Consider the following 25,194-nt stretch of genomic DNA (forward strand, 5'->3'; position numbering starts at 1 on the left):
CGCGGCGCGACTAAACTCCGTCTCCGACGTGGGCTTCGGTTTCGGCGCGGCGTCCTCGAGGAAATCCACGAACTCCTCGCCGATTTCGTAGAGCTCTTCCCAGAGGGATTTCGGGGCGGCGCCGGCGGGGCGCGCGGCGTCTCGCGCGGCGAGCTCCTTCTCCAAGTCGCGGAAAAAGTCGCCAAAACCATAAAATTCTTCCTCCTCTCGCGCGCCCGCCGCGCGCGCACCGGACGACGACGGCGACGCGCGTGACGACGACGCGCGCGGTGCTCGAGCGCCGCTCGTCGCGCGCGTCCACGCATCGCTCCAATCCGTCGCCGTCGCGCGTCCCCGGGACGTCGCCGCCGCGTCGTACGCCTCCCGCCTCGCCGGGTCCACGAGCACGTTATACGCCTCTTTCACCTCGTTGAACCGCGCCGACGCGTCGGGCGCTTTGTTCACGTCCGGGTGCAGCTCGAGCGCGCGCCTGCGGTAGGCGGATTTGATCTCCTTCGTCGTCGCTTTCGGGGACACGCCCAGGAGATTGTACAGGTGCCGCGCCGAGTCACCGCCGCGTGACGTCGACGCGGCGGCGTGCGTGGCGCGACGCGCGCGTCGCGCGGTGACGCTCGCGCGTCTCGGCGCGACGTCGAGGGCGACGGCGCGAGCGCACGCGCGCGACATCTCGGCGGGGCGAGGCGCGCTGAGAGGCGACGCGACGCGTCGACTGAGATTTTACGCGTCGTGACAAAACGAGGAAAAAGTACTATTTAGGCCGCCGGATCGCTCGCGCGAATGTCTCGCTCGGCGCTCGCGATGGCGTCGCGCAGCGCGCTCACGGGTGCCTTGGCGAACAGACTCGCCGGGTACACCGCGCTGCCCCACGTCGGATGCAAAACCACCTTGCAGCACCCGCTGTTGGTGGTTTGATAATTCAAAAGCGTCACCAACGCGTCCACCTCGCCGTACACGTGTTGCGAATCGCGATTGATCATCGACAACCCGCTGCACGGATCGATGTAATCGCACCAATACCCACCCGCGCGAAGCGCGTCCGTCACGCGTTTCGCAAAGTCGACGAAGCGCTCGAGACAGAAATCCTTTTCGATGTCCACGTTTTCCCCGGTCTGCACCAAATCCATCTTCGTCCGCTATCGATCGCGCGATTACCACGCGTGGTCCATCGTCAGTCGTCGTCGTCGCGCGCGTCGTCGTCGCGCGCGTCGTCGTTCGCCCGCGCACCTGACGCGTCGGCACGACCAACATGTCCCCGACGTCCACCCCCGGGAACATCGCCTCCGCCTCCATCTTGTGCCGCTTCGGGCACGCTGCGTCGCGCGATCGCGCCGCGTTCGTCGTCGTCAGTCCGCGTCTCTCTCCCGTCTCTCTCGCGCGCGTCGTTCGCGTCGTTCGCGCGACCGTTTCGAGAATTCCACGCCGCGCGTTCGCGGCGCCTCGCGCGTCTTCCTCGCGCGTCGCGCGCGCACCGTGCGCGGAGTACTCCATGCCCCACACCGTCTTCGTCGTCTCGATCGCCGGCGGCGTCGCGCCCATGTCTCGCGCCGTCGTCGCGTCGCGCGATGGCGTCGTCGGCAGTGATGCGCGCGCGCAGTCTCGCGCGTCGCGCGCGAGTCGTCGCCGCGAGCGCGTGCGAAGCGGCGTCGCTCGCGTCTCGCGCGCGCGCGTCCGGCGCGTCGCGCGCGTCGCGCGTCGCGCGCGGCGGCGCGGCGACAGCTCGACGCGCGATGGCGACGACGACGACGGCGACGACGACGGCGGCGCGCGCGCGCGCGACGCCGCGATGGCGATGCGCGACGACGACGGCGACGGCGAGACGCGCGATGCGCGCGATGCGCGCGGAGACGGACGAGACGACGGCGCGCGCGAGCGACGACGCGCGCGCGGTGTCGTATTGGCGAGAACAGATTCAAAACTACGACGCGAGCGCGAAGGCGTCGACGCGAGGGATGATCGCGAGACTCGATCGAGACGATCCGCTGGGCGTGGATCTGACGCTGCGAGGGGCGTCGACGCGGCATGGGGCGGGGAAACGGATGACGCTGTATGATTACGCGAGGACGGTGAAGGCGGCGCATCCGCGGAAAATATCGTTGATTCGAGTGGGAGATTTTTACGAGTGCTTGGGATACGACGCGGTGATGCTGGTGATGCACGCGGGGTTGAATCCGATGGGGATTTCGGGGGTGCCCAAGGCGGGGTGCCCGGTGGTGAAGATTCAGGAGACGCTCGATCGGTTGACGTCGAGAGGGTACTCGTGCGTCGTTTGCGAAGAGGTGCCGCAGATGAATAGATACGGCCAACCGACGCCGCCTAAGGATCGGTACATCGCCGCGATCGTGACGCCGGCGTCGCCGAATTACGTCAAAGGCGCGGCATCGCAGGGCGAAGACGTCGATTTCGGGGATGGGAGCGCGCCACCGGTGATTGGGCTCGCGAGCAGCGCGCTCGGGTACACCGTAGTCACCGTCGAACCGGATCTGCGTCGAGTATCCGTCCTCGAGGGATTGACGGCGGAAGCCGCCGCGGCGAAGCTGTCGGCGGGCGGCATCGCGCCGCCGCTTTACAGGCACGCAAGTCTGGGAAGTGGTCACGCACAGAGCGGTCGGCACGCGGCCGGCACGAGCGCGCCGAGTCGGCGTTTACGCTGGGAGGTGCAATCGATTTTGAGCGCCGCCGAAGGCGTCGACGCGGTGAAATACAACGGCGACGTCGTGGAGAAGCTCCTAGATCTCGTGCGTTTGGATCACGGACTCGGGCCCGAAGATGCTTTCCATCGCGTGACTGTGCCTAACAAAGGCCGCCCAGCGCCGCTCTCACTCGCGACCGCGCAACAGCTCGGAATCTTGCCGTCGCGATCCGTGCCTCCGCTCTTGACGCATCTGTTGCCCGAGAGGTCGGCACCGGCGGCGTGTCGCTCGTACTTACAAGAGCTATTGCTTCATCCACCGCCACCTCAAACTGCGCTCGCGATTCAAGAGGCTTCGGTGCTTTTCACGAAGTCGACGTCGGCCATGCCGCAACTCGAAGTCCTGCCGCCGAGCAAAGTGGCGAAACTTTTGGCCCAACGCGAGGCGAGCCATACATTTTTCGCCGATCTCGCGTCCATGGCGCGCGGTGTCGAGGCACTGCTAACGAACAGCAGCGCGGACATTCGTCGTGCCGGACATTTGTTGATCGATCCCACGTCTTTGAAGCTCGGCGCCAAGCTGAACGGCGACGCGCTCGCCAAGGTGTGCTCGGAGGCGAGCGCGATGATCGAAAACGTGGTGAGCGAAGACGTTCTGAATGGAATCGCAGTTGTTCGTCAGAAGAGCGATGAAGACGAAAGCGACGACGAGGATGAGCGCGATGACGCATCTTTCGTCATGGACGGTTTAGATCAACCACTCAAGCTCCTCAACATACCGAACAGATTTATGTTTGAAAACGAGCGTTGGCGAGGCAGAGTTCGTCGCGAGCACATTCCCGAAGCGATCGATCGGGTTGAATCCGCCGCACGCGCGCTTGAAACGGCAGTGAACGAAGATTTCATGCCAATCATCGAAAAAGCCGCGGCCGAAAAGAAGACAAAAGCGAGGAAATGTGAGTTGGAACACGACATGCGAAACAACGCGCTTTGGATGCGTCACGCTCCAAAAGATGCGATGAAAATGGACGATTTTATTCATCCGCGCGATAGATTCGGAAAAGAGGTCGCAGATAGATGGACGACGGCACGAGTCGAGCTTGCTTTGGACGATTACAGAGTTGCGACGCAAAAAGCCGCGGTCGCAGTCTCTGACACTCTCATCAACCTCGCCGACGATTTGCAGGAGCACATATCGTCGCTCGTGGGCGCGGCGACTCTTTCAACGGTGACGATTGCGATTCTCGCCCACGCAAGCAACGCCATCAACAAACGTTGGACGCCGCCAACGCTTCTTCCCGAAGGCGACACGGCGAGTCCGCTTGCGGTCGAGGGCTTGGTACCGTTTTGGATGCGACTTGATGGCGCGGAGACGGTGCCGAATAGCTTTGACATCGATGGTTTGGTTTTACTCACCGGTCCAAATATGGCGGGAAAGAGTACGGTTTTACGCTCAGTGGCCGCGCTAGCGCTTCTTGCGCAGTGTGGACTACACGCACCCGCGATTTCCGCCCAAGTACCTCGCTTAGACTCGCTCATAGTTCGAATGGCGAGCACGGATTCCCCAGTCGAAGGTTTGAGCTCGTTTGCGGTTGAGATGCTCGAAATTAAATCCATGCTTAGCTCTTGCACCGCTGGTAGTCTGATCATGGTTGACGAACTTGGTCGAGGCACGGAGGCTTCGCACGGCACTGCAATAGGCGGCGCAGTTGTCGAGGCGCTCGATGAGTGCGGCGCGCGTGGAATTTTCGCCACGCACCTGCACGGCATTCTGGATTTGCCGTTGCGCGTCTCGCCGTGGACGCGTCGAGCGCGCATGGAGACGGCAAAGTCGGATGATGGAAGCACGCGCCCGACGTGGAGAATGGTCCCAGGCGAATGCCGTGAGTCACTCGCGCTCCAAACCGCCCTTGATTGCGGTATTTCACACGCCATCGTCGCTCGAGCCAATGCATTGCTCGAGGAACAAACGAGCATCCCGCTCGTAAAGTTGAGCGACTCAGAGCAGGCGACGTTGATCGAGAAGCAAGACACCAGCCCGGAAAGACCGCGTGTCGATGGTGAATATTTGAAACTTCTCCTCGCTGAATCAACTGCGCGAGCGCTTCAACTTGAAAATGCGCAAGTGATTCACGTGGGTCCGAATCAAACGCCGCCGATTGGCTCCGCCGGACAAACGTGCGTGTACATTCTTCGCCGCGGAGACGGCTGGTGCTATTGCGGCGAGAGCGACCATCTTCCTACGCGACTCGCGACGCATCGTCAAAGTTCCCAGCGTCTCATCGAGCTAGTGTACGTCGCGGTGCCGAAAGAAGCGGGAGGAAAGAGCGCCGCGCGCGCCCTCGAGAGCCGCGTCATCCAAGCGTTACAGCGAGCGCGCGTGCCGTTGTGGTCGGATCAAGACGCCGCACACAAACATTTTGGCGCCGCAGGGTGAGTTAGAGAAATTGAAATAGCAGTGATATGGGTTCGTTTCATTTATTCATGAAAATACATTGTGTGTGTAGATGCGGCTAAACGCTCAGACCGGATCCCAAAACGAAACGCTCGATGCGTTTGTCCAAGGGAAACGTCGGCGCGACTTTGAATCCCGTCACCGACTTGAAGCGCGCGTTGAGCCAAGAACCGAGGCGACGCAGTAAATCGCCTCTACGATGCATCATCAAATCCGCGACGTCGCCTCCATGGCCTTGTTGATACTGAACACGCAACGAATCGTGTGTGTTTTGCGATCCCGTGGAGCGCGTCGGCCTCGCGCCGCGGGATGATTGACCCACGCTTTGCGCCGCGTTTCTCCGCTCGTTCGTAAATCTATCCAGCTCTTTCGACACGTACGCGGCGTTAGATACAGCTTGAAACCGCTGTCTCGCCAACTGTGAAGCGCGCAGCGCGTCCTCTGACGCCCGCGCCGCCGGCAGCGCGCCCGCGGGAGTCGCGTCGACAGTCACTGGCACGGGCATTTCGCCCACTATCTTACCGCCCGCCTCACCACCCTCGACTGAGTTTTCTTGACTCGAGTCTCGCACCGCCGAGTCGTCGTCCGACCGCCGCGTGGACGCCGCGCGGTACTGCGCGATCGCGCGCGCCACCGATCCATCACCTCCCCGACTCGCACCAGCGGATCCACCGTAACTCGGAATCCCGCCCCCGGGCTTACTTCCGCCTCCCCGACTCGCCGCGTACGAAACCGAACTCTCTCGTTCAACCACCGCTTTGCTCCACGGCGCCGCGCGCGTCTCCGTCGCCGCCGTCGTCGCCATCGCGGGCGATCCGCTGTCACCGACGATAGAATTCTCGTTCGCATTAAATCGCACGACCTTGCTCGCGCTCGCCTTGGTCTTCGTCTCCTCTCGTCCGATCATCACGAATTCATACTCTGGCGCCGTTCTCTTCGCCCCCCCCGTCGCCGTCGGCTTCGCGTTCTCATCCATCTCATCCCTCGCCGCGTCGCGCGCCGTCTCGTAGGCGCTTCGCTTCGCCACCGGTTTCGCCTCCAACCGCGTGTTCCCCGACGTCGTCCGCTTCAGGTCGTACTGCTCGCCCAGCAGCGCCAACAGCGACGTCGCGTCGAATTTCCCCTCGTTCGCTCCCTTCGCCCCCGTCGTCCCTCTCGCCGCGCCCGACGCCCCGGATTCGTACGCTGGATTCATCCGCGCGTCGCGCTCGCGCGTTCGTCCCCCCCGCGTCCCGCGCGCGTCCTCGTCATCGCCCGTTTCATTCAGAATTCTAAAATTTCCGTTCGATCGCCGTTCGCGCGAATTCGACCCCGTCCTCGCGTCGTACGCCAGCACGTCGCTCACGTCCTCGAACCGCCGCGTCGAGCGCGTCTCGAGCGACGATCCCTCGCTGTTCGGCGCGCGGTCACCGCGTCGGCGTCGATGCGTCGTCGTCGTCATCGAATCCAATCGAATTCGCGCGTCGATTACTGACGCGACGCCGCGACACCGCGACGCCGCGACGCGCGCGCGCGCGATGCGCGCGGCGGACGCGCGCGCGGACGCGCTCGTGCGCGCGCTCGGCGGCGACGACGCCGTCGCGGCGTTTCGCGCGCACTTTGACGACGACACGCGGCGGTTCGTCGAGGACGCGCTCGGCGACGTCGACGGCGACGGCGACGACGACGACGACGACGACGACGTCGACGCGCTGGTGGAGATTTTGCTGCCGTTCGCGGCGGAGGCGATGGGATTGGACGCCGAGGACGAGGGCGTGGCGCGGCGCGCGCGAGTCGCGTGGGCGCGGCGCGACGGCGGCGGCGACGGCGAGGCGACGACGACGACGACGACGACGACGACGGTTCCGGCGGTTCCGACGACGACGACGAGGAATGAAAAAGAAAATGATGCGGACGCGTCGACGGCGAGGGACGGGGATCGAGGCGGCGCGGACGCGTCGACGGCGACGGATTGGATGGCGAACGCGTCGACGCTGATGCGAGCCGAATTCGAGGCGTCGACGGCGGAACGAGCGGTTCGAAGACGGCCGAGGGACGAGAAAACAGTCAAAGCGTGCGTCGAGCGCGCGTTCGGGGTCGGTGCGTTCGCGAACGACGAGGACGCGCTCGAATACGTCGCGAGTTTGGTCGCGGCGGACGTGGACGAGGCGGAGGAGACGCTCGAGGACGCGCTGTCCGCAGTGATAGACGCGTACGATTTGAAGATTTCTGGTTCGGTCGAGGAGGTCTGTCGTCGCTTGCGCGAGCTTTTGGACGAACGCGCGGAGTTGGAGATTTGTAAGACGAAGCGCGGGGTGACGCCGGACGCGGCGACCGGGGTTCGCAAGCTCGCGAACGTCGTTAAGATGGGCGACGACGCCTCTCGCCGAGGACGAAAAGGTCAAAGCGTGGACGCCGCGGCGGGACTCATCGGTGGGAGCGCGTTTTGGGAGCAAGAGCAACGAAAGCAACAGCTGGAAGAGGAAGAGCGCATGACGGCGCTGGCGAAAGCGAACGCGGAGGCGGTCGAGCAGAAGCGTCGGCGACGAGACGAAAAAGCGGCCAAGGCCAAGGCCAAGGCGCGCGAACGACAGCTCGAGGAAGAGATTCAAAACATGGAGCAGCTCGCCATCAACGCCGTGTACTCCAAAGGCGCGTCCAGTCGACTTGGTTCGCGCGATATATCTGTCTCCGAATTTAGTATGCCGCATCCTCGCGGTGGCGACGACTTGCTCGAAGGGACGACGCTGAGTTTGATGCACGGTCATCGGTACGGCTTGTGCGGGCGAAACGGATGCGGGAAGTCCACGCTCCTTCGTTTGCTCGCTCAAAAGCGCGTACCAGGGATTCCCGCGGACTTGCGTATTATGTATGTCGCGCAAGACTCGAGCGATGATCTCGCCTCGTGCGAGTTGACTCCGATCGAAGTCTTGGTGAAGTCGGACACGCGTCGCGAACTTTTGTCCAAGCAACTCAAGGAGTTGCAAGATCACGAGGACGCGGCGGTGGATGTGGCCATCGACAAACGCATTCGGGAAATTTGCGATGAACTGAAAGCTATCGGGGCCTCAGACGCGCACGAGCGCGCGAGAAAAGTTTTGCGCGGTCTTCAGTTTGACGCCGAACAGACTAGACGGCCGGTGGCATCGTTGAGCGGCGGCTGGCGCGTGCGCGTATCGCTCGCTCGCGCTTTGTACGTCAATCCAGATTGTTTATTGCTCGATGAGCCCACGAATCACTTGGACTTGGAAGCGTGTTTATGGCTCGAGCAGTACATTTGCAACGCGTTCGATGGGCGCACGCTCGTCGTGGTCTCGCACGACCGCTCATTCCTGAACGCTGTATGTACCGACGTCCTAGCGGTGTCGAATAAGAAGCTCACCGCGTACGCGGGCGATTACGCCACGTATGAAGCCGTGCGAGACGAGCAAAATGCGCGCCAGCAAAAAATGTACGACGAGCAGCAGGCTAAAAAGAAGCAAATGCAAAAGTTTGTCGATAAACATTTGCACAAAGGTTCGTCGTCCATGTTTGACGACGGAAACGCCAAAAAAGCAAAAGAGTTGGCAAAAAAAATGGAACGCATGGGTGCCATGGGACACGACGGAAAGAAGTGGAAACTCTCGTACGACGGCGCGCAGAAAGAGCTGACAGCGCCTGAAGTGGAGACCGGAAGTTTTAAATTTAGCTTTCCAGATCCTGGTCCGCTCCCGTCTAGCGAAAGCGTCCAGCTGCGCGAGATTGCGTTCAAATACGCCGCCGACGAGCCGGCGATGTTTGATCAGTTTTCGCACCCATTCGACTTGACCACGCGGATTGCGCTCGTGGGTAGAAACGGCGCGGGTAAGTCCACACTCATGAAACTCATCACGGGCGCGTTAAAGCCAACGCGAGGTGAGATTTTCAAAAGCGGCAAGATGAGAATCGCTCACATCACGCAGCATCACGTCGAACAGCTCGACATGACTATGACGCCGCTGGAGTTTGTGTTGCACGTCTCCGGCATCGAACTCAGCGCGTCGACCTCACCCGAGCACGAGCAAGACGCCCGTCGTCGACTCGGTCGATTCGGTATTTCCGGCTCGCTCCAAACGCAAACCATCGCGCTGTTGTCCGGAGGGCAAAAATCGAGAGTCGCCTGGGCCGTCGCCACGTGGGACGAGCCACACATCCTCCTCCTCGACGAGCCCACCAATCATTTGGATTACGAAAGCGTCAACGCATTAATCGACGCCATCAACGCTTTCGACGGCGGCGTCGTTTTCGTCTCCCACGACGAATTCTTCGTCCAATCCATTCACGGCGCCCGCGTGTTGGAGATCACCGGCGACGGCGCGCCGGGCGCGGTGTCCTTCGACGACGATTTCGACGCCTACAAGCGCAAAGCCCTGAGAGCCCTCAAACGATGGACGTGACTCTCGCGCATTCCTCCGTTCCACGCCTCGCGCCTCGATCGCGCGTCGCGAATGTAGTCTAAACGTAGTTCGTAGTTCGTAGTTCGCGGTTCGCGTCCCGAAGCCCCGCGCGGCGAGGTCAACTCTGCCCCGCGCGATGCGTTCGCCGCACACCGCATCGCGTCGCGACGCGACCGCAATCGACGCGCGCGCGCGAACGAACGTCCACCGCGGGCATGCCGGTCGACGCGCGCGTGCGCGAGGGTTACTTTTTCGGGCGCGCGTGCGCGTGCGCGCCGCCCACGAGCTGGTGGCGCGATGACGCCGAACGCGCCGCGCGCGACGCCGCGGACGCGCGTCGACGCGCGCCGGCGCTGCTGAACACGTTCACGAAGACCAAAGTACCGTTTAAACCGCTGAGCGGGAACTCGGTGGGGTGGTACATCTGCGGACCGACGGTGTACGACTCGGCGCACGTGGGACACGCGCGCAACTACGTCAACTTTGACGTCTTGCGCAGGGTGATGATGGAGTACTTTGGCTACGACGTGCGGTTCGTGATGAACGTGACGGACATAGATGATAAAATTATCATGCGCGCGCACACGAGACGGGCGGAGGCGGTGGTGAAGGCGGCGAGGGAAACGGGCGAGACGAGACTCGGAGCGGAGACGCTGGCGGTGGAAAAGTTGTTGGCGGAGGGTGGGAAACCGTTAGGGGCGCTCGATAGCGCCACGCGGACGCTGGCGAACGCGGTGAAGGCGGCGATAGGAAGCGGGATCGATGCCGAGCACTGTTGCGCGAAAGATTGGACGATTCAGGATGGATACCTGACGCTCGCGCACCAATTCGAAGCCGAGTTCATGGAGGATATGAAATCCTTGGGCGTGGCGCGACCGGACATGCTGACGCGGGTTTCGGAGTACGTGGATAAGGTGATTTTGTACATTCAAGTCATCATTAACAAAGGATTCGCGTACGAGTCCAACGGCAGCGTGTACTTTGACGTCAAGGCTTTCGAGGCGGCGGAGAACCACAAGTACGGCAAGCTGAATCAAAACGCCATGGAAAACATCACGGAAGCCATGGATGGAGAGGGCGCACTCGAGGCGGAAAAGAGCGAAAAGAAGTGCGATTTTGACTTTGTGCTTTGGAAGATGAGCAAAGACGGTGAGCCGTGCTGGAGCTCGCCCTGGGGTATGGGTCGCCCGGGGTGGCACATCGAGTGCTCCGCGATGTGCAGCGACATTCTCGGTCAATCCGTCGATATCAACGGTGGCGGGATCGATTTGAACTTTCCTCATCACGAAAATCAGCTCGCGCAGTCGGAGGCGCATTACGATACCGAACAATGGGTGAACTTTTTCATCCACACCGGTCACTTGCACATCGACGGGTTGAAGATGAGCAAGAGTTTGAAGAATTTCATCACCATTCGCGCGGCGCTCAAGATGTACTCGGCGAGACAAATTCGGTTCTTATTCCTGCTTAACCAGTGGTGCGATCCGATGGAACTCACCCCAGTCGCTGCGCCTGATGGATCTGGCGTCATCGGCTTTAAGCAGATGGATCTCGCGCTGAGCATCGAACGCTTGTTTGTGGAATTTTTCCACTCCATCAAGGGCGTGTTCCGCACCTCTGGAAGTTACCACGTCGACAAGCAGCAGACTTGGAACGAGCGCGAGCGCGAACTTAGTGATGCGCTCGACACGTCTCAAGCCGCCGTGCACGAAGCACTCATCGACAATATCAACACCCCCAACACCCTTCTTGCACTGCAAGATCTCGTCAAGGCGACGAATAAGTACCTCGCGGAGACAGGCAGCGTTGATGTTCGACCACTTCTCCTCGAACGCGTGGGCAAGTTTGTCACGAAGATCCTTAACTGCTTGGGCGTGTGCTTAGACACCGGCGCGGTCGGGTTCCCGGAGTCTTCGGAGGGTTCGTCCGAAGGTCGTGAAGAAACGCTTTCACCGTTTCTTGATTTGATGACGAAATTCAGAGACGACATTCGCAAGCTCGCCCAAGGCGGGGCGTCCGCGAAGGAACTTCTCACCGCGTGCGACAACCTGCGAGACGTCGGGTTACCAGAGCTCGGCGTGAAGCTCGACGACAAGGAGGGCGGTGCGTTGTGGAAGCTTTACGACGCGGACGAGTTGAAGAAAGAAATTGCGCGCGAGCACGAAGCCAAGGAGGAGAAGGAAAGAGCGAAGCGCGCAGCCAAGGAGGAAGCGGCGCGCAAGGCGGCGGAAAAAGAAGCCAGGGCTAAGGTTCCACCGAGTGAAATGTTCAAGACGTTCAGTGAATACGAAGGATTGTACTCCAAGTACGACGACGACGGAGTGCCGACGCACGACGCCGCGGGCGAGGCTTTGGCGAAGAGCGCGGCAAAGAAACTGCTCAAGTCGCGCCAACAGCAAGAGAAGGCTCACGAAACGTACCTCGCCAAGGCGGGCATGGAAAAGCTCGCAGTCTAACGTCTCAGTCATCCTCATTAGCGAGTTGTCGAATAAACGAAAGTGAATTTAAAAATTGTGCTTACATTTTTCACGCGCTCTACGAAGAGTATCCGAGCTTCTTGGACAACTCTTCAGCCTCGGCCATAAGACCACCGAGGTGGGCATGCAACGCGTCGCTCCAGAACGTCGCCGATTTCGGGTCCAAACCAAACGGTTCGACCGCCTCGACGAAGTCCTTCGTGCCGCCGGCTCGCAAGAGATCGAGAAGCTTCGCTTCAAAGCCCTCCGGTTGCTTCATGTACGCGCCGTACAACGAGCCGACCAAGAGATCACCGAATGCATAAGCGTAGACGTAGAAGGCGACGTTGTGGAAGTGCGAGACGTACGCGTAAAGGTGAGAAGTGTCTTCGAGAGAGTCGAAGATTTCACCCTCCTTGCCGTAATACTCTTCCGTGCACTCGCGCCACGCCTTGGACATTTCCTCCGGCGTCACCGTACCCTTGGCGCGCATGGTGTGCACCTTTTCTTCAAATTTATCAAAAGAGCATTGACGCACGACGGAGTTGATGATGTCGTCCACCTTGGACATGATCATCGCCAAACGATCTTCATCGCTCGGAGTCTTCTCCAACAAGTCACGGAACACAATCATTTCTCCAAAGATGCTCGCGGTTTCCGCGAGCGTGAGCGGCGGGTGGAATTGCAAGATGCCTTGCGGGTAACTCAACTCAAAATGGACTGCGTGCCCAGACTCGTGCGCCAGCGTGGCGACGTCACGCGCGGAGTGGGTAAAGTTGAGAAGCTGGAACGGGCCGGAGCCGTACGCCGAAGAGCAGTATGCGCCGCCTCTTTTCCCATCTTGCGCCGGCACGTCGATGCGCTTTTCGTCGACGAACTTCGTGAACATGTCCGCCATAGTGGGAGAAAACTTGTTGTAGCCCTTGTGCACGAGTTCCACCGCTTGTTCCCACGAGTAGTTGTCCTCGCCCGAACCGATGTCGATGGAAGCGTTGCGATCGGCCCAAGTGAAGGTTTCAAGTCCTTGCGTCGACTTCAAGATTTGTTTCTTCAACGTGTAGTACTTCTTGCAGTAATCCACACCTGTGGTCGCCACGGCGGCCAAGAGCGAGTCGACGACGTCGTCGGGCAAGTTGTTGCTCAGGTTGCGCGACGAACGCAAATTCTTAAACCCGCGCTCCTTGTTTTCGATTGCCCAGGACCCGGCAGCCATATTGAGCGAAAGCGCGCAGATTCTCTCAAAATCCTTCAATCCATCGTTGAGCGTCTTCATGCACTGGCGACGCACCATCGTGTCCTTGCTGCTCGTCATCTTCGCCAGCAAAACTTCCATGTTGACCTTTTTGCCGTCGAGGTCGAACTGCAACCGAGAGAGCTCGTTGCCGTAGAATTCAATAACCTTGCCCTTGCCCGTGAACGAGCTGCGCACGGTCAACGCCCGCTCGACTTCTTTGGACAAGTTATACGGCGCCGATCGACGCACCTCATCGATGTACGGCTTGTAATTCTTCAACTTTGCGTCCTTTGCGTACTGCGCCTCCAACGCGCTCTCCGCCATATCCGCCAACTCGAGTCCGAACCACGTCAAATAATTCCCGCTCGCCTGTCCGTACTGCTGCATCAGCGCCCCTTTTCTTTGCTGCACCGCATCATCCATCAACCGCGTGTCCGCGCTCAACGACATGTAGCTCAGCACCGTCGTCAGCGTTTGCTCGATGCCCTCGTACGTTTCGATCGCCGCGAGCAGCGACGTGTCGAGCGTCCCCTCGTACGTCGCCTTGAATCCTTCGCACGCCTTCTCCACCGCCGACATCGCCTCATCGATCGCGGAGTCGTTCGTTCCCGCGTATCCAAAGTGTTTTTCCAGATCCCATCGCGGTTCCGTCGTCGTTTGCGCGTCGACGGCGACGGCGTTCGTCGTCATGCGTCGCGATGACGTCGCGCGCGCGGTCGACGTCGCGCGCGGTTTCGCGGCGACGCGCGCGGTCGCGAGGCGCGCGCGGGGGGACGAGGACGCGCAGACGTTGGCGTATCGACGGAGCGCGCGCGTGACGAGGGTGACGCGTCCGAGGGCAGACATCGACGGGGCGATGAGTGCGGCGGATTAGTGTGGCGAAGACGAAGCGCGAGAACGCCTCCTCGGCGGCGCGAACGCGCGCGAGAGAACGCCTCCGTGGCGACCGACTGCGTACGACTACGACTATTTCGCTAAGTATAAAAATATGGGTCGACGCACGCGGCTAAATTTCGACGCACACGGCGGCGGTGCGACGCCGGACGTAGGACATGGACGCGAGCTCTTCCCACGCGCGCTCGCGAATGTGATAGGCGAACGCGCGACCGGTCCATCGACCGTCGACGATGCCTCCGATGGCGTATAACACACCGTCGTGCGCGCACGCGGTGAAACCGAACCATTGTTTGAGCGGGAGCGCGCCGAGATCTTCGTACCTATCGCTGGCGGTGTCGTAGCGATAAAAACCGCCCGAGGACGCGACGGATTTCGCGCGTTTGGTGGCGTCGCTCGTGCCCCAGGCGAAGACGAAGCAATCCGATCCCTCGGCGCACGCCGTGGCGCACGCGGGCGATGGTAACGGCGCGATCGGGGTCCAACTGTCCGTGACTGGGTCGTAGCGCTCGGCGAGATCGGTTTCGATGCCTTTGCGAAGCATGCCGCCGAAGACGAAGACGTTGGCATCCGTGGCGCAGACGCCGTGCAAACGCCTCGCGTGCGAAATTTCAGCGCCCGCGCGCCAGGTTTTCGTCGCACAATCGTACACATCGTTCGTCGCCAACGCCTCGCTCCCGTTGAACCACCCGCCAACGGTGTAAATCTTTCCGTCTTTCGTCGCCGCCGAGCCCATGGCGTGTCGAGGTCGAACGACGTCTTCGACGAGCGTCCAAGCCGCGTCGTTCGCCGCGTCCAAGGTTTCCATGGACGACAGATTCGACTTTATGCCACCGCCAGAGACGACGTAAATCGTCGAATTCACCGCACACGCGCCGTGCGACCCGCGCGGCTCGACGAGCGTCGGCGCGCGCTCCCATCTATTTTTCAGCACGTCGTATCGCTCGACGACGCCCACCGTTAAGCCGCGATTTCTTCCGCCCAACACGTACACGTACGGCTGCGTCGTCGTCGCTCGCGCACGCTTCAAGCGTTCGCGATAATCCTCGTGCGTCGTCTTCACGCGCGTGTCCTTGACGCTCGGCTTCAAACGCACCCGAGTTTCGCGCTCGTGCTCGGCGAGTCGTTCGCAATCGTACGCGCGATGCCCGTCTTCGCCGCAATACGCGCACTCGTCGTGATTCAGCGCGCACGCGCCGCCGCCTCGCGCCACCGCCTCGCACCCCCCTCGCGCGTAGTTGTGAAACTTACACACCCCCTCGCGCGCTTCGAAATCATTCGGCCACGCGTTTCCGAAGAGCGCCTCCGCCGACGCTTCGTCCTCTACCCCGCGCGTCTCCTCTCGCGTCACCATCTCTCGCAAGATCGCCCCGTCCCGCGTCGTTCCGTCTTCATCGACGTCCCCACCTTTTTCTCGCGCGTACGCGCACGCCAACGGCGACCGCACGAACACGATTCGTTCGCCGTCCGCGCGTTCCATCGCCGCCGCGACTCGCGCCGTCGCCTCCGCGCCGTCCTCCCCATCCTCCACGTCCACCACGCACGCGTCCGCGCGCCGCGCGCGCGCGATCGTCGCTCGCATCGCGCGCGTCGCGTCCAACCTCCGCGCGCGCGCGTCCGTCCCCGCGCCGTCGCGCTCGAGCTCAAGCGCCAACCGTCGCGCGTCTCGCGTCGTCGCCGTCGCCGCGTCGCGCGTCTTCGCGAGCTTCCCGATCGCGCGCGTCGCGTCGAGCGCCGCGGAAGCGCTCGACGCGACGACGAAGGCGCGCGCCCGTCGCGGCGCGCGCGCGTCGGCGTCGTCGCGGCGCGCGCGCGCGACGGCGCGCGCGAGCGCCGCGCGCGTCGGACACCAGACGAAACGGACGCGCGCGTCGGCGTCGTCGCGCGCCGACGCGGCGTCGTCGCGGCGCGGCGCGACGGACGCGGCGTCGGCGTCGGCGCGCGCGTCGGCGTCGCGCGGCATCGCGCGCGCGGCGCGCGAGGACGCGACGTCGCTCGCGTCACTCTCTGACGCGACATCGATCGATGGATGCGATGCGCGCCGTCGCGGCGCCGCGCGCGAGCGCCGCGAGACCCGCGCGCGCGGCGCGCGACGCGCCGACGCGCCGACGCGTCGTCGCCGGCGCGTCGCGGTACGCGCTGTGCGCGCACGGGGAGAATCTGCCGCATCCGGACAAGACGGCGAAGGGCGGCGAAGACGCGTGGTTCGCGCGCGTCTCGGCGGCGAACGGCGGCGGCGCGCTCGGCGTCGCGGACGGCGTCGGTGGGTTCAACGATCAGGGCGTCGATCCGGGGCTGTACGCGCGCGTGCTGAGCTACGAGGGACTGCGGGCGTGCGACGGCGGCGACGGCGGATTCTTCGGGTCGAGCGCGAAGATCGACCCGAGGGCGATCGCGATCGAGGCGCAGGCGAAAACGATGCTGCCGGGCGCGGCGACGATGTGCGTGGTGGCGCTGGATGGGAAAAAGCTGACGTGCGCGAACGTGGGGGACTCTGGGTTCCGAGTGGTGCGACGCGGGGGGGTGACGTACGGGTCGACGGCGGGGCAGCATTATTTTAATTGCCCGTATCAGTTGGCGTACGAGGCGCTGGCGAAGGATTGCGACAGCGCGAGAGACGCGGATGTGTACAGTTTCGACGTCGAGGCTGGGGACGTGGTCGTGGCGGGGAGCGACGGGTTGTTTGATAACGTGTTCGACGAGGAAATCGCGAGCGTGGTAAACGCGGCGTACGCGAGCGCCGGGGACGCGGCGTCGGCGGCGGAATCGGCGGCGAAGGCGCTAGTGAAGGTGGCGAGAAAGCACGCGGAGGATAAAAAGTACGACTCGCCGTACGCGCGCGAAATGGCGAAGAGCGAAACCGACAAGGGCGGCGCGCCGAAAGCCGTGGGATTGTTTGGGGGATTTCAGCAAATGCTCGGCGGTGGCAACTTGGGCGGGAAGATGGACGATATCACCGTCGTTGTTGCCACCGTCGTCGACACGGCGTCGTCGCAGCGCGAGCTCGCGCGATCCGAAGCTGTGTGCGACGCCAACACCAAGGCGCTGACCAAGGCGCGCGGTTTGGCGTCAATCGAAGAGACCAAAGTCGCTCGTACGGTGGCGCTCCGTAAGGAAATGGACGACGCGTTCAACGAAAAAGTCGCCGAAGTAAACAAGAGAGAGAAAGCCGTGGCGAACGCCAAGTCGGAATTCACTCGCGCGCAAATCGATTCGATGGACGCGCCCACGGTGCGCAAGCTCTTACAAGAGCGCGGACTTCCCACGAGCGGCAAGATCGATCGATTACGCGATCGCTTAGCCGAAGTTAAGGCGCTTTAATGAATTATTACCTGCATATTCATTTTAAATTACAGTGATCGACCCGCCGTTGAGTGCGATCTGCTCGAGGAAAATGAGCGAAACGGCGACTGCGTACGTTCCGCTCACCGCGCCCAGAGGTTCGTAGTCGTAGTCCACGTAGTCGCTCGCTCGCGCCTCACCGCCGGCGTCTTCGTATTCGTCGTAGTCTGCCGCCCCGTTTGTGGACGTGTTCTTGCCGAGGCTTGTGAAATGCGTCGCTCGAGCGGTGTCCACGCCTCGAGGACCTTCGACAGCGGTGTCGTTCGACAACGGACGGATCCATCGCTTGACGCGCTCGGTTAACGTCATGTTGGCGTCGTCTCCACCACCCTGCGCGGAAACCTCGCCGTTGGCATCGGCCTCGCGAGACGCGATATCACTCTCGACGATGGAATTGACTTCGTTCACGATGCTCGTGACCGCATCGATGATTTTCGTCGCGTCGTCGATGGCGTTGGCCACGGCGATGCCTTTTGAAATACTTCCGGCGATGGCCACCGCGGGATCGATTGCCGATGCGAAATCGATAGCGGCGTCGTAGCCGTGAAATACGATTTGGTTTGAAATCGTGTTCTCCGCCGCCGCTTCGTAGGTCGTGATCCCGACGCCTGGCGTCGCGACGCCGACCAAAGCCACCGTGATGTCCAAACTGATACGAATTTGGGGATCGACGACGTATTCTTCGAGTAAAGCGATGAATCGGTCGCGAATAGCGAGTGGTAGCGTCGCGGGAAAAGACTCGAACCAATTCGTCGTGAAAAGCTCAACGTCGTCGTACGTGACGTCCACGATTTCAGATAGATGACGTCTTTCGATCGATTCCGTCGACGTACCGTTTCTTCGCTGAAGTGCGCGTTTTGCCGCAGCGCGCAAGTCGACTGGATGTTGAACTTGCGTTATGACCTCCGCACCTTCCGGGAGTTTTCGCGCCCTGGCTTCAGAAGCGCTTAATAATCGCCGTCGGCGTCTATTGGGCGCGCCTTCGATGGATTCCGCCGCATACTCGTACTCGTACTCGTATTCAGTGTCCTTGGGTTGTAATGCCTGTTGGATCGCCATCGCGGCTAATCCACTGACCTCGAAGCCAAATCCATAGAATTGTTCGACTAGTTCGCACACACCGTCAGTCGTCGAAATCGCATCGTCGCATCGCATACTCACCGCCGAACGCGCCGCCCGCAAAGAATTCGCTGAACACGGTGTTATCGAGCGTCGAAGATCCATCGATGACCCACTCTTGCGCGAGTACGGTGTCCGTGGTGACACCAGAGCTGAAATCCTGAATCACCCCCGACGCGAAGCTCGCGAACACGTTGGTGAATTTGGTGAAACCCAGATCAGTCGTCAAGATCATTTGCAGAAATTCCTCCACCATTCCACCGTTATTGTTCACCGAGTTGCGAAGAATGAGCAGTGCGACGCGTAAGAAGGTCGTTGGCTGAATGATAGCGTTAAGAATCACTCCTGCGGGACCGACAGGGGCGGTCAAGAGTTTCCTCGATGAAGCGGCTGTCCCTGAGGCGACGGATGAAGCGGCTGTCCCCGAGGCGACGGTGTCGCCAACCGCGGTGTCGCCAACCGCGGAAGCGCGAGGAATATAAATCGTCGTCGTCGCAATAACGAGCGCACACGCGCACGCCACGGCCAACACGAATTTTAGAGTACGATTCATGTTATTTCTTCGCATGCGTGCGCCGAGATTCGCGCGCGCGCGTGAAAGTGTCCGCGAGCACGCGCTTCGCCTCGATGTCGTCGCCGTTCTCGATTGTGCCAAAGACATGTTGTTACAGCGTTTTCCTTCGTATCAAATCATTCAAAGTCTTGCTCACGCGTGTTCCCGCGCTCATCACGCGACCACCATTTTGTCGCGCTGCTTTGCAACCTCTTCGGTGGACATTCCCATTTGCGCAATGACTGCAAGGACGTCCGCGAGCGCGATGACGCCTGTCGGCACGCCGGCGTCGTCGACGACCCACACTCTATGCACCGCGTTCACGTCCATTTTCGTCAAAACGTCCGTGAGTGTATCCGATGGCCTGCACGAGACCACCAATCTCTCGCGATGCCGCATCAACGCGGCGGCAAACGCGCTGGTGTTTGGGTTGTACAGCCCACCCGATTGTTGCGCGGGCGTGGACACCGACAGTTTGTGCGCGTGCAGAAGGAACTCCGCGACGGGTAGAGCCAACGCGGCAAACGAAGCGCCTCCTCGTAAATGCGTCAAATCAGACTCACTCAATGTCCCAATCAGCGTCCGCGTGGCTTCGTCTACGATTGGCACCGCCCCGACGCGGTGACGCTCCATTTCGCGAAACGCCTCGATCGTCGGTGTCGACGCGCCGACGAAGGCGATCCCCGGCGTGCTCGCCAACCCAAGCTCATTCACGGTGGCTTCAGTAAACAGTGGCGTGAGAATGTCGCGATTGGTGTGCAAGTACATCACGATGTCCGATTGCGAAACGATGTGTTCAATCGCGTTGTCTGAATTCATGACGGCGAAGCGATGCGGAAGCGCGCGCAAACGAACATCACCCGGCTTTTCGCTCGGCGAGATATACAGGCATCGCTCCAAACACTCGGCCAGAGATTGTGTCGCCGTAGCGCTCTTCCATATCACAGTCCCATCCCACTTCGTTCTCGCTTGCTTCAGCGGCAGACTTTCGATCTCGAGTCCGATCGTCGCCATTCGTCCCATGAGACCGAGAACGTCGTCGTCCCGCGCGTTCAATTCGGCTTTGTCGCACGCCTCGATCAGCGTCGTCACGAGATCACCGTTCGATAGAAAGCACAGCGCGTCGTATGCACCGACATCTCGACTCGCACCAGACTTGTACCGCACTAACGGCATCGAAGAGACGCGGAACCGGTTCATACTGCTCAACGCTTCCTGAAACGAAGAGTCGCTAGACAAAACCAGCGTACATTTGCCGCGAAGCGATTCAGGTTGGTCACCGCACGTCTTTCCCGCGAGTGCATGTCTCTCAGTGAGATACTTTGCCAAGTTGGTGCGGCTAAGCACGCTGAGAGGTGTTTCTTTCATCGCCTTCGTGTCGGTGGATGCCATCCAGAGTCGCGTTGTGCTGACGAGGCTACGACGCGGATTGGGAAAACTCGCCGGCGCGAACGCGATCGCGCTTGACCCTCGCCAACATCTGTTCGATTTTGGATTGAGCTTTAAGCAGACGCTGCGGCGTGCCTAAACCATCCTGTGCGAGCGCTAAGTCGTTCACCATGGATTTCAACTCGGCGCGTAAGTTCGACGCGCTGGCGGATCGCGACGCCGAGGCGGAAATCCCGCTCGAGTCTTCGTCGCCGGTGAGGATGAACGATCGAAGCGAGGCTTCATCGTCGTCTTGCAACGATCCGAACTCGTCGTCATCGCCGTCATCGACAAGAATAGACTCACTGTCGTCCGTGAACGCGAAACTCCTTCGATTCACCGTCGACGGCGGCGGACGCAAATCTGGAGAATTGTCAAAGGAGTCGTCGATACCGCGGTGGCTTTGCTCGTCGTGGCGAGTGGCCGCGCGCACGAGCCGCACGTTTGACCAATGCGATGGCTTTCGCGACGATGTCGTCTCCGGCGTTTTCGATTTGGATGTCGACCCAAATACTTCTCTTGGCGAATGGAAATCATCGTCTTCGTCGGCGGAGGACGCGCCGGCGTTTGCGTCGTCGGCGTCGTCGCTCACGGCGTCTCGAGTGGGACGCGATTTCGTTGCCGATCGAATCGGTGAAATCATGCGCAGCGCGTCCATGGAAATATCATAATTCGTGGATCGAACGCGACCACTGGGCGAGGGTCTGCCGATGTCGTCGCCGTCGTCGCCATCGCTTTCTGAACTCACGTCGCGCGATAACCAATGCTCGGTGCGATCGAGCGGCGGGTCCTCTGGATACAGTCGCGCGCCTTCGACCATGAACGACGCGTCAACGTCGTCTTCACTATCTAAACTACTGGTCGTGTCATCACCGTTTTCGCGACGCGCGTTGACTGGAACGAACGAAGATACCGAAAACATCGAGCAGCTTTGCTCGTCGCCCGCAGAGGAGCGCCGCCGAGCGTCAAATCCGCCACCAAGCATAGAATCCGTTGGTGCGCAAACGCTATGCAAATACTCCCCAAGGACCCACGGCGGCGCTTGTTCTTTCAGCATCGACAGCAAAGGTTCGCTCAACTCGCCCGCGTCGTTTCGAAACAACCGGCTCGCGGCGAGAGCCCACGACGAGCCGAGCGCCGCGGCGCCGTCGCACGTCCGCAACGAAGGCGCGCAAAATTTCGCTACCGCCCGCGCGTCGTATCCATAATGATGCGCGCGCGCATCGATTGGATTACCCCTAAATCTCAAATTCGCTAACCGAGGAAAGTACCTCAAAAATCGAAGCTCTTGCACGTCGGCGAAGTCGTTGCCGCCGACGTCCAAATCCGTAATCGTGGCCGGCGTCAACCGCTCGATCCCCTCCAACGACGCGATCGCATTCTCCCTATAAACCACCACTCGCAACCCGACGCACGACGAGCAATCCACCATCGCCATCAAGCAATTATCCGACAGATCCAGCATGCGCAGCGCGGGAAATCCATCCACGCGCGCGTCCGCGAACGCGTTCGACTTGAGCGAAAGCGTCCGCAGCCGCGTCATCGCCCTCCCCAGCCCCTTCACGCTCGAGATCGCGTTCCCATCCGCGACGACCACTCGCAGCGTCGACCCACACGCCCGTAATTCGTCCAGCGTCGTCAACCGATTCTCCGACACGTCTATCGCGCGCAATCGCTCGCAACTCTCGACGCCCTTGAGCGTCGTTAAACCGTTCGCTCGCAAATCCAACCGCGTCAACGACGCCCACGACGCCTCCGCGCGCGCCGCGCCGATCGATGTCGTCGCCAACCATCGCGCGCGATCGCCAGACGCCTCCGCGCGCGCGTCGTCGTCGTCGTCGTCGCTGAAAACGCTTCGGGACATCGCGCTTCGGGACAACACAGCGCGACGCCGAATGTCGAAGAGCTGCTCTGGCATGCTCGCCGAGTTCCTCGATTGCGTCGAGTCGTCGGCGTGCGTCAAAAAGCACGGACACACGCTGAAGCAGTGCGCGTCGCCGACGTGGACAGAGCACGCGCCGAGCGAGTGCGAGGTGAAGCGTTCGAATTACTTTGCCTGTCGAAAGGGACAACTCGACATGCGCGCGCGATTGCGCGGGAATAAGGGATATTGAAACGCGCGCGCCGGAAAGAGAACGGTGATGGAGGCGCGACGCGCGATGGCGCGCGCGCGACGCGCGTCGGGATGGCGCGGTGGTGGAAGCGCTCGAGCGTCGAGACGACGCCGAAACGCGAAAGCGCGCCGCGCGGCGAATCGCGACGACGCGGTGACGTACGAGTGCGTGGATGGTGAGACGTATTGCGATGGACGTCACGCGCGCGCGCTCGGGCGCGCGTGCGCGGCGCTTCGAACGAGGTGTTTTTATGAGTTTGAGCGCGAGGAGACTTTTACGTACGATTTTTCGTACGACGAGGACGACGATTCGGCGGCGTACCTCAGAGCGCGGTTACGATGGTGGGAGGATCGAATCGCGAGCGAGACGTTGCGAGAACCGATGATGCGTCAGGCTGGCGTGCGCTCGCTGCGTACGTTCGCAGTGTTGGCGAGAACGGACGCCTCCGGTCGACGAGCGGGATTCGAAGAGAGTTCGACGACGGGCGAGACGCCAGCAGACGCAGAGGCTTTGCGTCGCTGGAGTATTGTGCACGAAGGTGCCGATGCAAACGCAGACACTAGCGTTGCGGAATCGCATCTCGCCGTCGTGGGTACGCTTGACGTGCATCTGGGGGCGAAATTGCCCGGGGAAATACTCGTCGGTCGACGACCGTTCGCCGACGCGTCCGCCGACGCGTCCGCCGACGCCGCCAACGATCAATACGGCTTTGACCCGCTCGCCGTCGTTGACCCTCCACGAGCGTACGTCTTCAACGTCTGTGTCGCTCCCGAATTCCGCGGTCGCGGCGTCGCGGAAGCCATGCTGCGCGTCTCCTACGAATATCTCGCGTCTCGCACGCGCGCCGCAGTCGTCTACATTCACGTCGAGCGCGACAACGTCAGCGCTCGACGCGCGTACGAAAAGGCTCTCTTTTCCATCGAGAGCGAAGAGACGCCCGAGCAGAGCGCGAGCGCCGCGCACGAGCCTCGTATTTTGCTTTATCGAGAAATTCTTCGCGCGTCGCCGGCCTTTTGAACTTTCAACAAAGATCAGTTGTACAGTAATCAACCGTCTTCAGTACGGGCCTCGCCCCGTCGCCAACGTCAACGCGCGCGCGGTCATCAACAAGAACACGCGATGGCGTCGATCGTGCTCGCCGGCGGTGCCGCCGCGGCGTTCTTCCGCCAGAAATCCGCGACGAAATCGCAGCTTCAAAAGACAACGGTCGAGAATGAGTCACAGCTTCAAAGCGTCCATCGCGCGCGTATCGACGCCGAATGCGAGCTGGCGCTCATGCACGCCGATCACGAAGACGCGCTTGAACGACTGCGCGAAAGCGAGGCGCGAAACGCGGCGTTGGAGGCGACGATGAAAGAAATGGAGGAACAGCGGGAGGAGACGGCGTCAAAGGTGAGGGCGGAAAAGGAACAGACGACGAAACTTCGGTTCTCGTTGACTGTGGCGAATGGCAGGATCGATAAAATGCGCAAAGAAATCGATGCGCTCAAGGCGCAGGTAAGCGAGGAGGGGAAACTGTCGGAGGAGAACAAGAGATGGAAAGAACGGGCCAACGACGCGTCGAAAAATTTGGAGACGACGAGGGGACGCGTGCGAGAATTGACGGAGAAGAATGGGGAGTTGGTGAAGGAAAAGTCTAGGCTTGAGCACGAGCTCGAGGATGCTAAGGCAGCAGAAGCAAAACTGGAGACGGCGCGTGCGCGAAACGTGCAGTTGACCGATGAATTAGACGCGAAAAACCAAGAGTTGGCGGCGTCGACGCACGCTTTGCAAGATGCAGAGGTCAATTTTCGACACTCTGAGAGTCAAAATGTGCAACTTGGGATCGAGGTAGAAGAATTGCGGGAACAAGTCGTCGCACTACGCGCTCAGGAGATTGAGTTACAAGCCGAGTTGAAAGAAATGCTCGAAACATTGAATATGGTGACGTCGAACGAGCACGAGGGCGAATTCGAGCGTGACGCCGAAATCGAGCGCATGATGGAAAAGTTGAGCACCCCATTGTCCGAACGTCAGGGATCTAGTATGGCGAGTGGTGATATGCAGGATGTCAGCCATAGAATGGCCGTCCTGATGGCTCGTGTGGAGGAGTGCAAGACGCCGATGGGGATTTCGAAAGCGATAGCGGAGTTGGATGAGCTTCAAGTCAAGCTCAGAGATCTTCAGGGCGACGAAGACGACGATATCACTCCGCCTGACGTGAACTCACCGGACGCTTGGCCCATCTCGCCTCCGTCACCGGTGACGACGTCTAAGAATATATCCGATGATGTTAACATCGGTGAGATTACGCCGCAACGAAGCTTGAACTTTGGCGACACGTCGCCGCCGCCGAAAGGCGCCGCGAAGGATGGCATGTGCGCCAAGTGTGGTATCATCCCCATCGCCGATGGATGCGACGGTCGATGCGCGCTCTGCCATGCGAAAAAGCAGCAAAAGCTCGCGGCTTCGCCGTTACAGCGTGGACTTGCAAGTTTCAAGGACGTCTTTTCGCCATCGAAAGAGAAGAAGGAGGCACGATCGGCCAAAAAGTCGAACAAGAAGAAAGGGAACAAGAAAAAGTAATTCGCCTATTA

The 25,194-nt window shown here is 61.0% G+C and overlaps 15 protein-coding genes across 15 annotated transcripts; 7 read left to right on the top strand and 8 right to left on the bottom strand.

Annotated features, from left to right (window-relative positions):
* Positions 1-351: 351 nt before the first annotated feature.
* On the bottom strand, positions 352-531 carry OSTLU_9681 (predicted protein; the record flags this gene model as incomplete). Its single annotated transcript, XM_001417033.1, has 1 exon — positions 352-531. A coding segment is annotated over one exon (180 nt), but the record flags the coding sequence as incomplete, so codon positions are not given.
* A 221-nt stretch (positions 532-752) lies between these two features.
* Positions 753-1,133, bottom strand: OSTLU_34586 (predicted protein; the record flags this gene model as incomplete). Its single annotated transcript, XM_001417034.1, has 1 exon — positions 753-1,133. A coding segment is annotated over one exon (381 nt), but the record flags the coding sequence as incomplete, so codon positions are not given.
* An 816-nt stretch (positions 1,134-1,949) lies between these two features.
* On the top strand, positions 1,950-5,066 carry OSTLU_34085 (predicted protein; the record flags this gene model as incomplete). Its single annotated transcript, XM_001416739.1, has 2 exons — positions 1,950-3,302; positions 3,396-5,066. 2 exons carry the CDS (start codon positions 1,950-1,952, stop codon positions 5,064-5,066), a joined length of 3,024 nt encoding a protein of 1,007 aa, XP_001416776.1.
* Positions 5,067-5,142: 76 nt separating this feature from the next.
* On the bottom strand, positions 5,143-6,317 carry OSTLU_30839 (predicted protein; the record flags this gene model as incomplete). Its single annotated transcript, XM_001417035.1, has 1 exon — positions 5,143-6,317. The coding sequence occupies exon 1, from the start codon at positions 6,277-6,279 to the stop codon at positions 5,143-5,145; it is 1,137 nt and encodes a 378-aa protein (XP_001417072.1). The 5' UTR covers positions 6,280-6,317.
* Positions 6,318-7,594: 1,277 nt separating this feature from the next.
* On the top strand, positions 7,595-9,352 carry OSTLU_45085 (predicted protein; the record flags this gene model as incomplete). Its single annotated transcript, XM_001416740.1, has 2 exons — positions 7,595-8,651; positions 8,727-9,352. Coding segments are annotated over exons 1-2 (1,599 nt in total), but the record flags the coding sequence as incomplete, so codon positions are not given.
* Positions 9,353-9,693: 341 nt separating this feature from the next.
* OSTLU_34104 (predicted protein) lies at positions 9,694-11,934 on the top strand (the record flags this gene model as incomplete). Its single annotated transcript, XM_001416741.1, has 1 exon — positions 9,694-11,934. The coding sequence occupies one exon, from the start codon at positions 9,694-9,696 to the stop codon at positions 11,932-11,934; it is 2,241 nt and encodes a 746-aa protein (XP_001416778.1).
* Positions 11,935-12,013: 79 nt separating this feature from the next.
* Positions 12,014-13,747, bottom strand: OSTLU_34179 (predicted protein; the record flags this gene model as incomplete). Its single annotated transcript, XM_001417036.1, has 1 exon — positions 12,014-13,747. One exon carries the CDS (start codon positions 13,745-13,747, stop codon positions 12,014-12,016), a length of 1,734 nt encoding a protein of 577 aa, XP_001417073.1.
* Positions 13,748-14,519: 772 nt separating this feature from the next.
* Positions 14,520-15,059, bottom strand: OSTLU_7153 (predicted protein; the record flags this gene model as incomplete). Its single annotated transcript, XM_001417037.1, has 1 exon — positions 14,520-15,059. A coding segment is annotated over one exon (540 nt), but the record flags the coding sequence as incomplete, so codon positions are not given.
* Positions 15,060-16,075: 1,016 nt separating this feature from the next.
* On the top strand, positions 16,076-17,383 carry OSTLU_30844 (predicted protein; the record flags this gene model as incomplete). Its single annotated transcript, XM_001416742.1, has 1 exon — positions 16,076-17,383. The coding sequence occupies exon 1, from the start codon at positions 16,097-16,099 to the stop codon at positions 17,381-17,383; it is 1,287 nt and encodes a 428-aa protein (XP_001416779.1). The 5' UTR covers positions 16,076-16,096.
* Positions 17,384-17,407: 24 nt separating this feature from the next.
* On the bottom strand, positions 17,408-18,463 carry OSTLU_30845 (predicted protein; the record flags this gene model as incomplete). The annotated part of the gene is made up of 1 exon (XM_001417038.1): positions 17,408-18,463. One exon carries the CDS (start codon positions 18,461-18,463, stop codon positions 17,408-17,410), a length of 1,056 nt encoding a protein of 351 aa, XP_001417075.1.
* A 64-nt stretch (positions 18,464-18,527) lies between these two features.
* Positions 18,528-19,091, bottom strand: OSTLU_30846 (predicted protein; the record flags this gene model as incomplete). Its single annotated transcript, XM_001417039.1, has 1 exon — positions 18,528-19,091. One exon carries the CDS (start codon positions 19,089-19,091, stop codon positions 18,528-18,530), a length of 564 nt encoding a protein of 187 aa, XP_001417076.1.
* Positions 19,092-19,250: 159 nt separating this feature from the next.
* On the bottom strand, positions 19,251-20,707 carry OSTLU_24310 (predicted protein; the record flags this gene model as incomplete). The annotated part of the gene is made up of 1 exon (XM_001417040.1): positions 19,251-20,707. Exon 1 carries the CDS (start codon positions 20,466-20,468, stop codon positions 19,251-19,253), a length of 1,218 nt encoding a protein of 405 aa, XP_001417077.1. The 5' UTR covers positions 20,469-20,707.
* Positions 20,708-22,399: 1,692 nt separating this feature from the next.
* On the top strand, positions 22,400-22,618 carry OSTLU_30848 (predicted protein; the record flags this gene model as incomplete). Its single annotated transcript, XM_001416743.1, has 1 exon — positions 22,400-22,618. One exon carries the CDS (start codon positions 22,400-22,402, stop codon positions 22,616-22,618), a length of 219 nt encoding a protein of 72 aa, XP_001416780.1.
* A 384-nt stretch (positions 22,619-23,002) lies between these two features.
* Positions 23,003-23,635, top strand: OSTLU_30849 (predicted protein; the record flags this gene model as incomplete). The annotated part of the gene is made up of 1 exon (XM_001416744.1): positions 23,003-23,635. The coding sequence occupies one exon, from the start codon at positions 23,003-23,005 to the stop codon at positions 23,633-23,635; it is 633 nt and encodes a 210-aa protein (XP_001416781.1).
* Positions 23,636-23,737: 102 nt separating this feature from the next.
* On the top strand, positions 23,738-25,183 carry OSTLU_30850 (predicted protein; the record flags this gene model as incomplete). Its single annotated transcript, XM_001416745.1, has 1 exon — positions 23,738-25,183. One exon carries the CDS (start codon positions 23,738-23,740, stop codon positions 25,181-25,183), a length of 1,446 nt encoding a protein of 481 aa, XP_001416782.1.
* Positions 25,184-25,194: the final 11 nt, after the last annotated feature.

This window comes from Ostreococcus lucimarinus, chromosome 3 (genome assembly GCF_000092065.1).
Source record: "Ostreococcus lucimarinus CCE9901 chromosome 3, complete sequence".
Taxonomy (NCBI): Eukaryota; Viridiplantae; Chlorophyta; class Mamiellophyceae; order Mamiellales; family Bathycoccaceae; genus Ostreococcus; species Ostreococcus sp. 'lucimarinus'.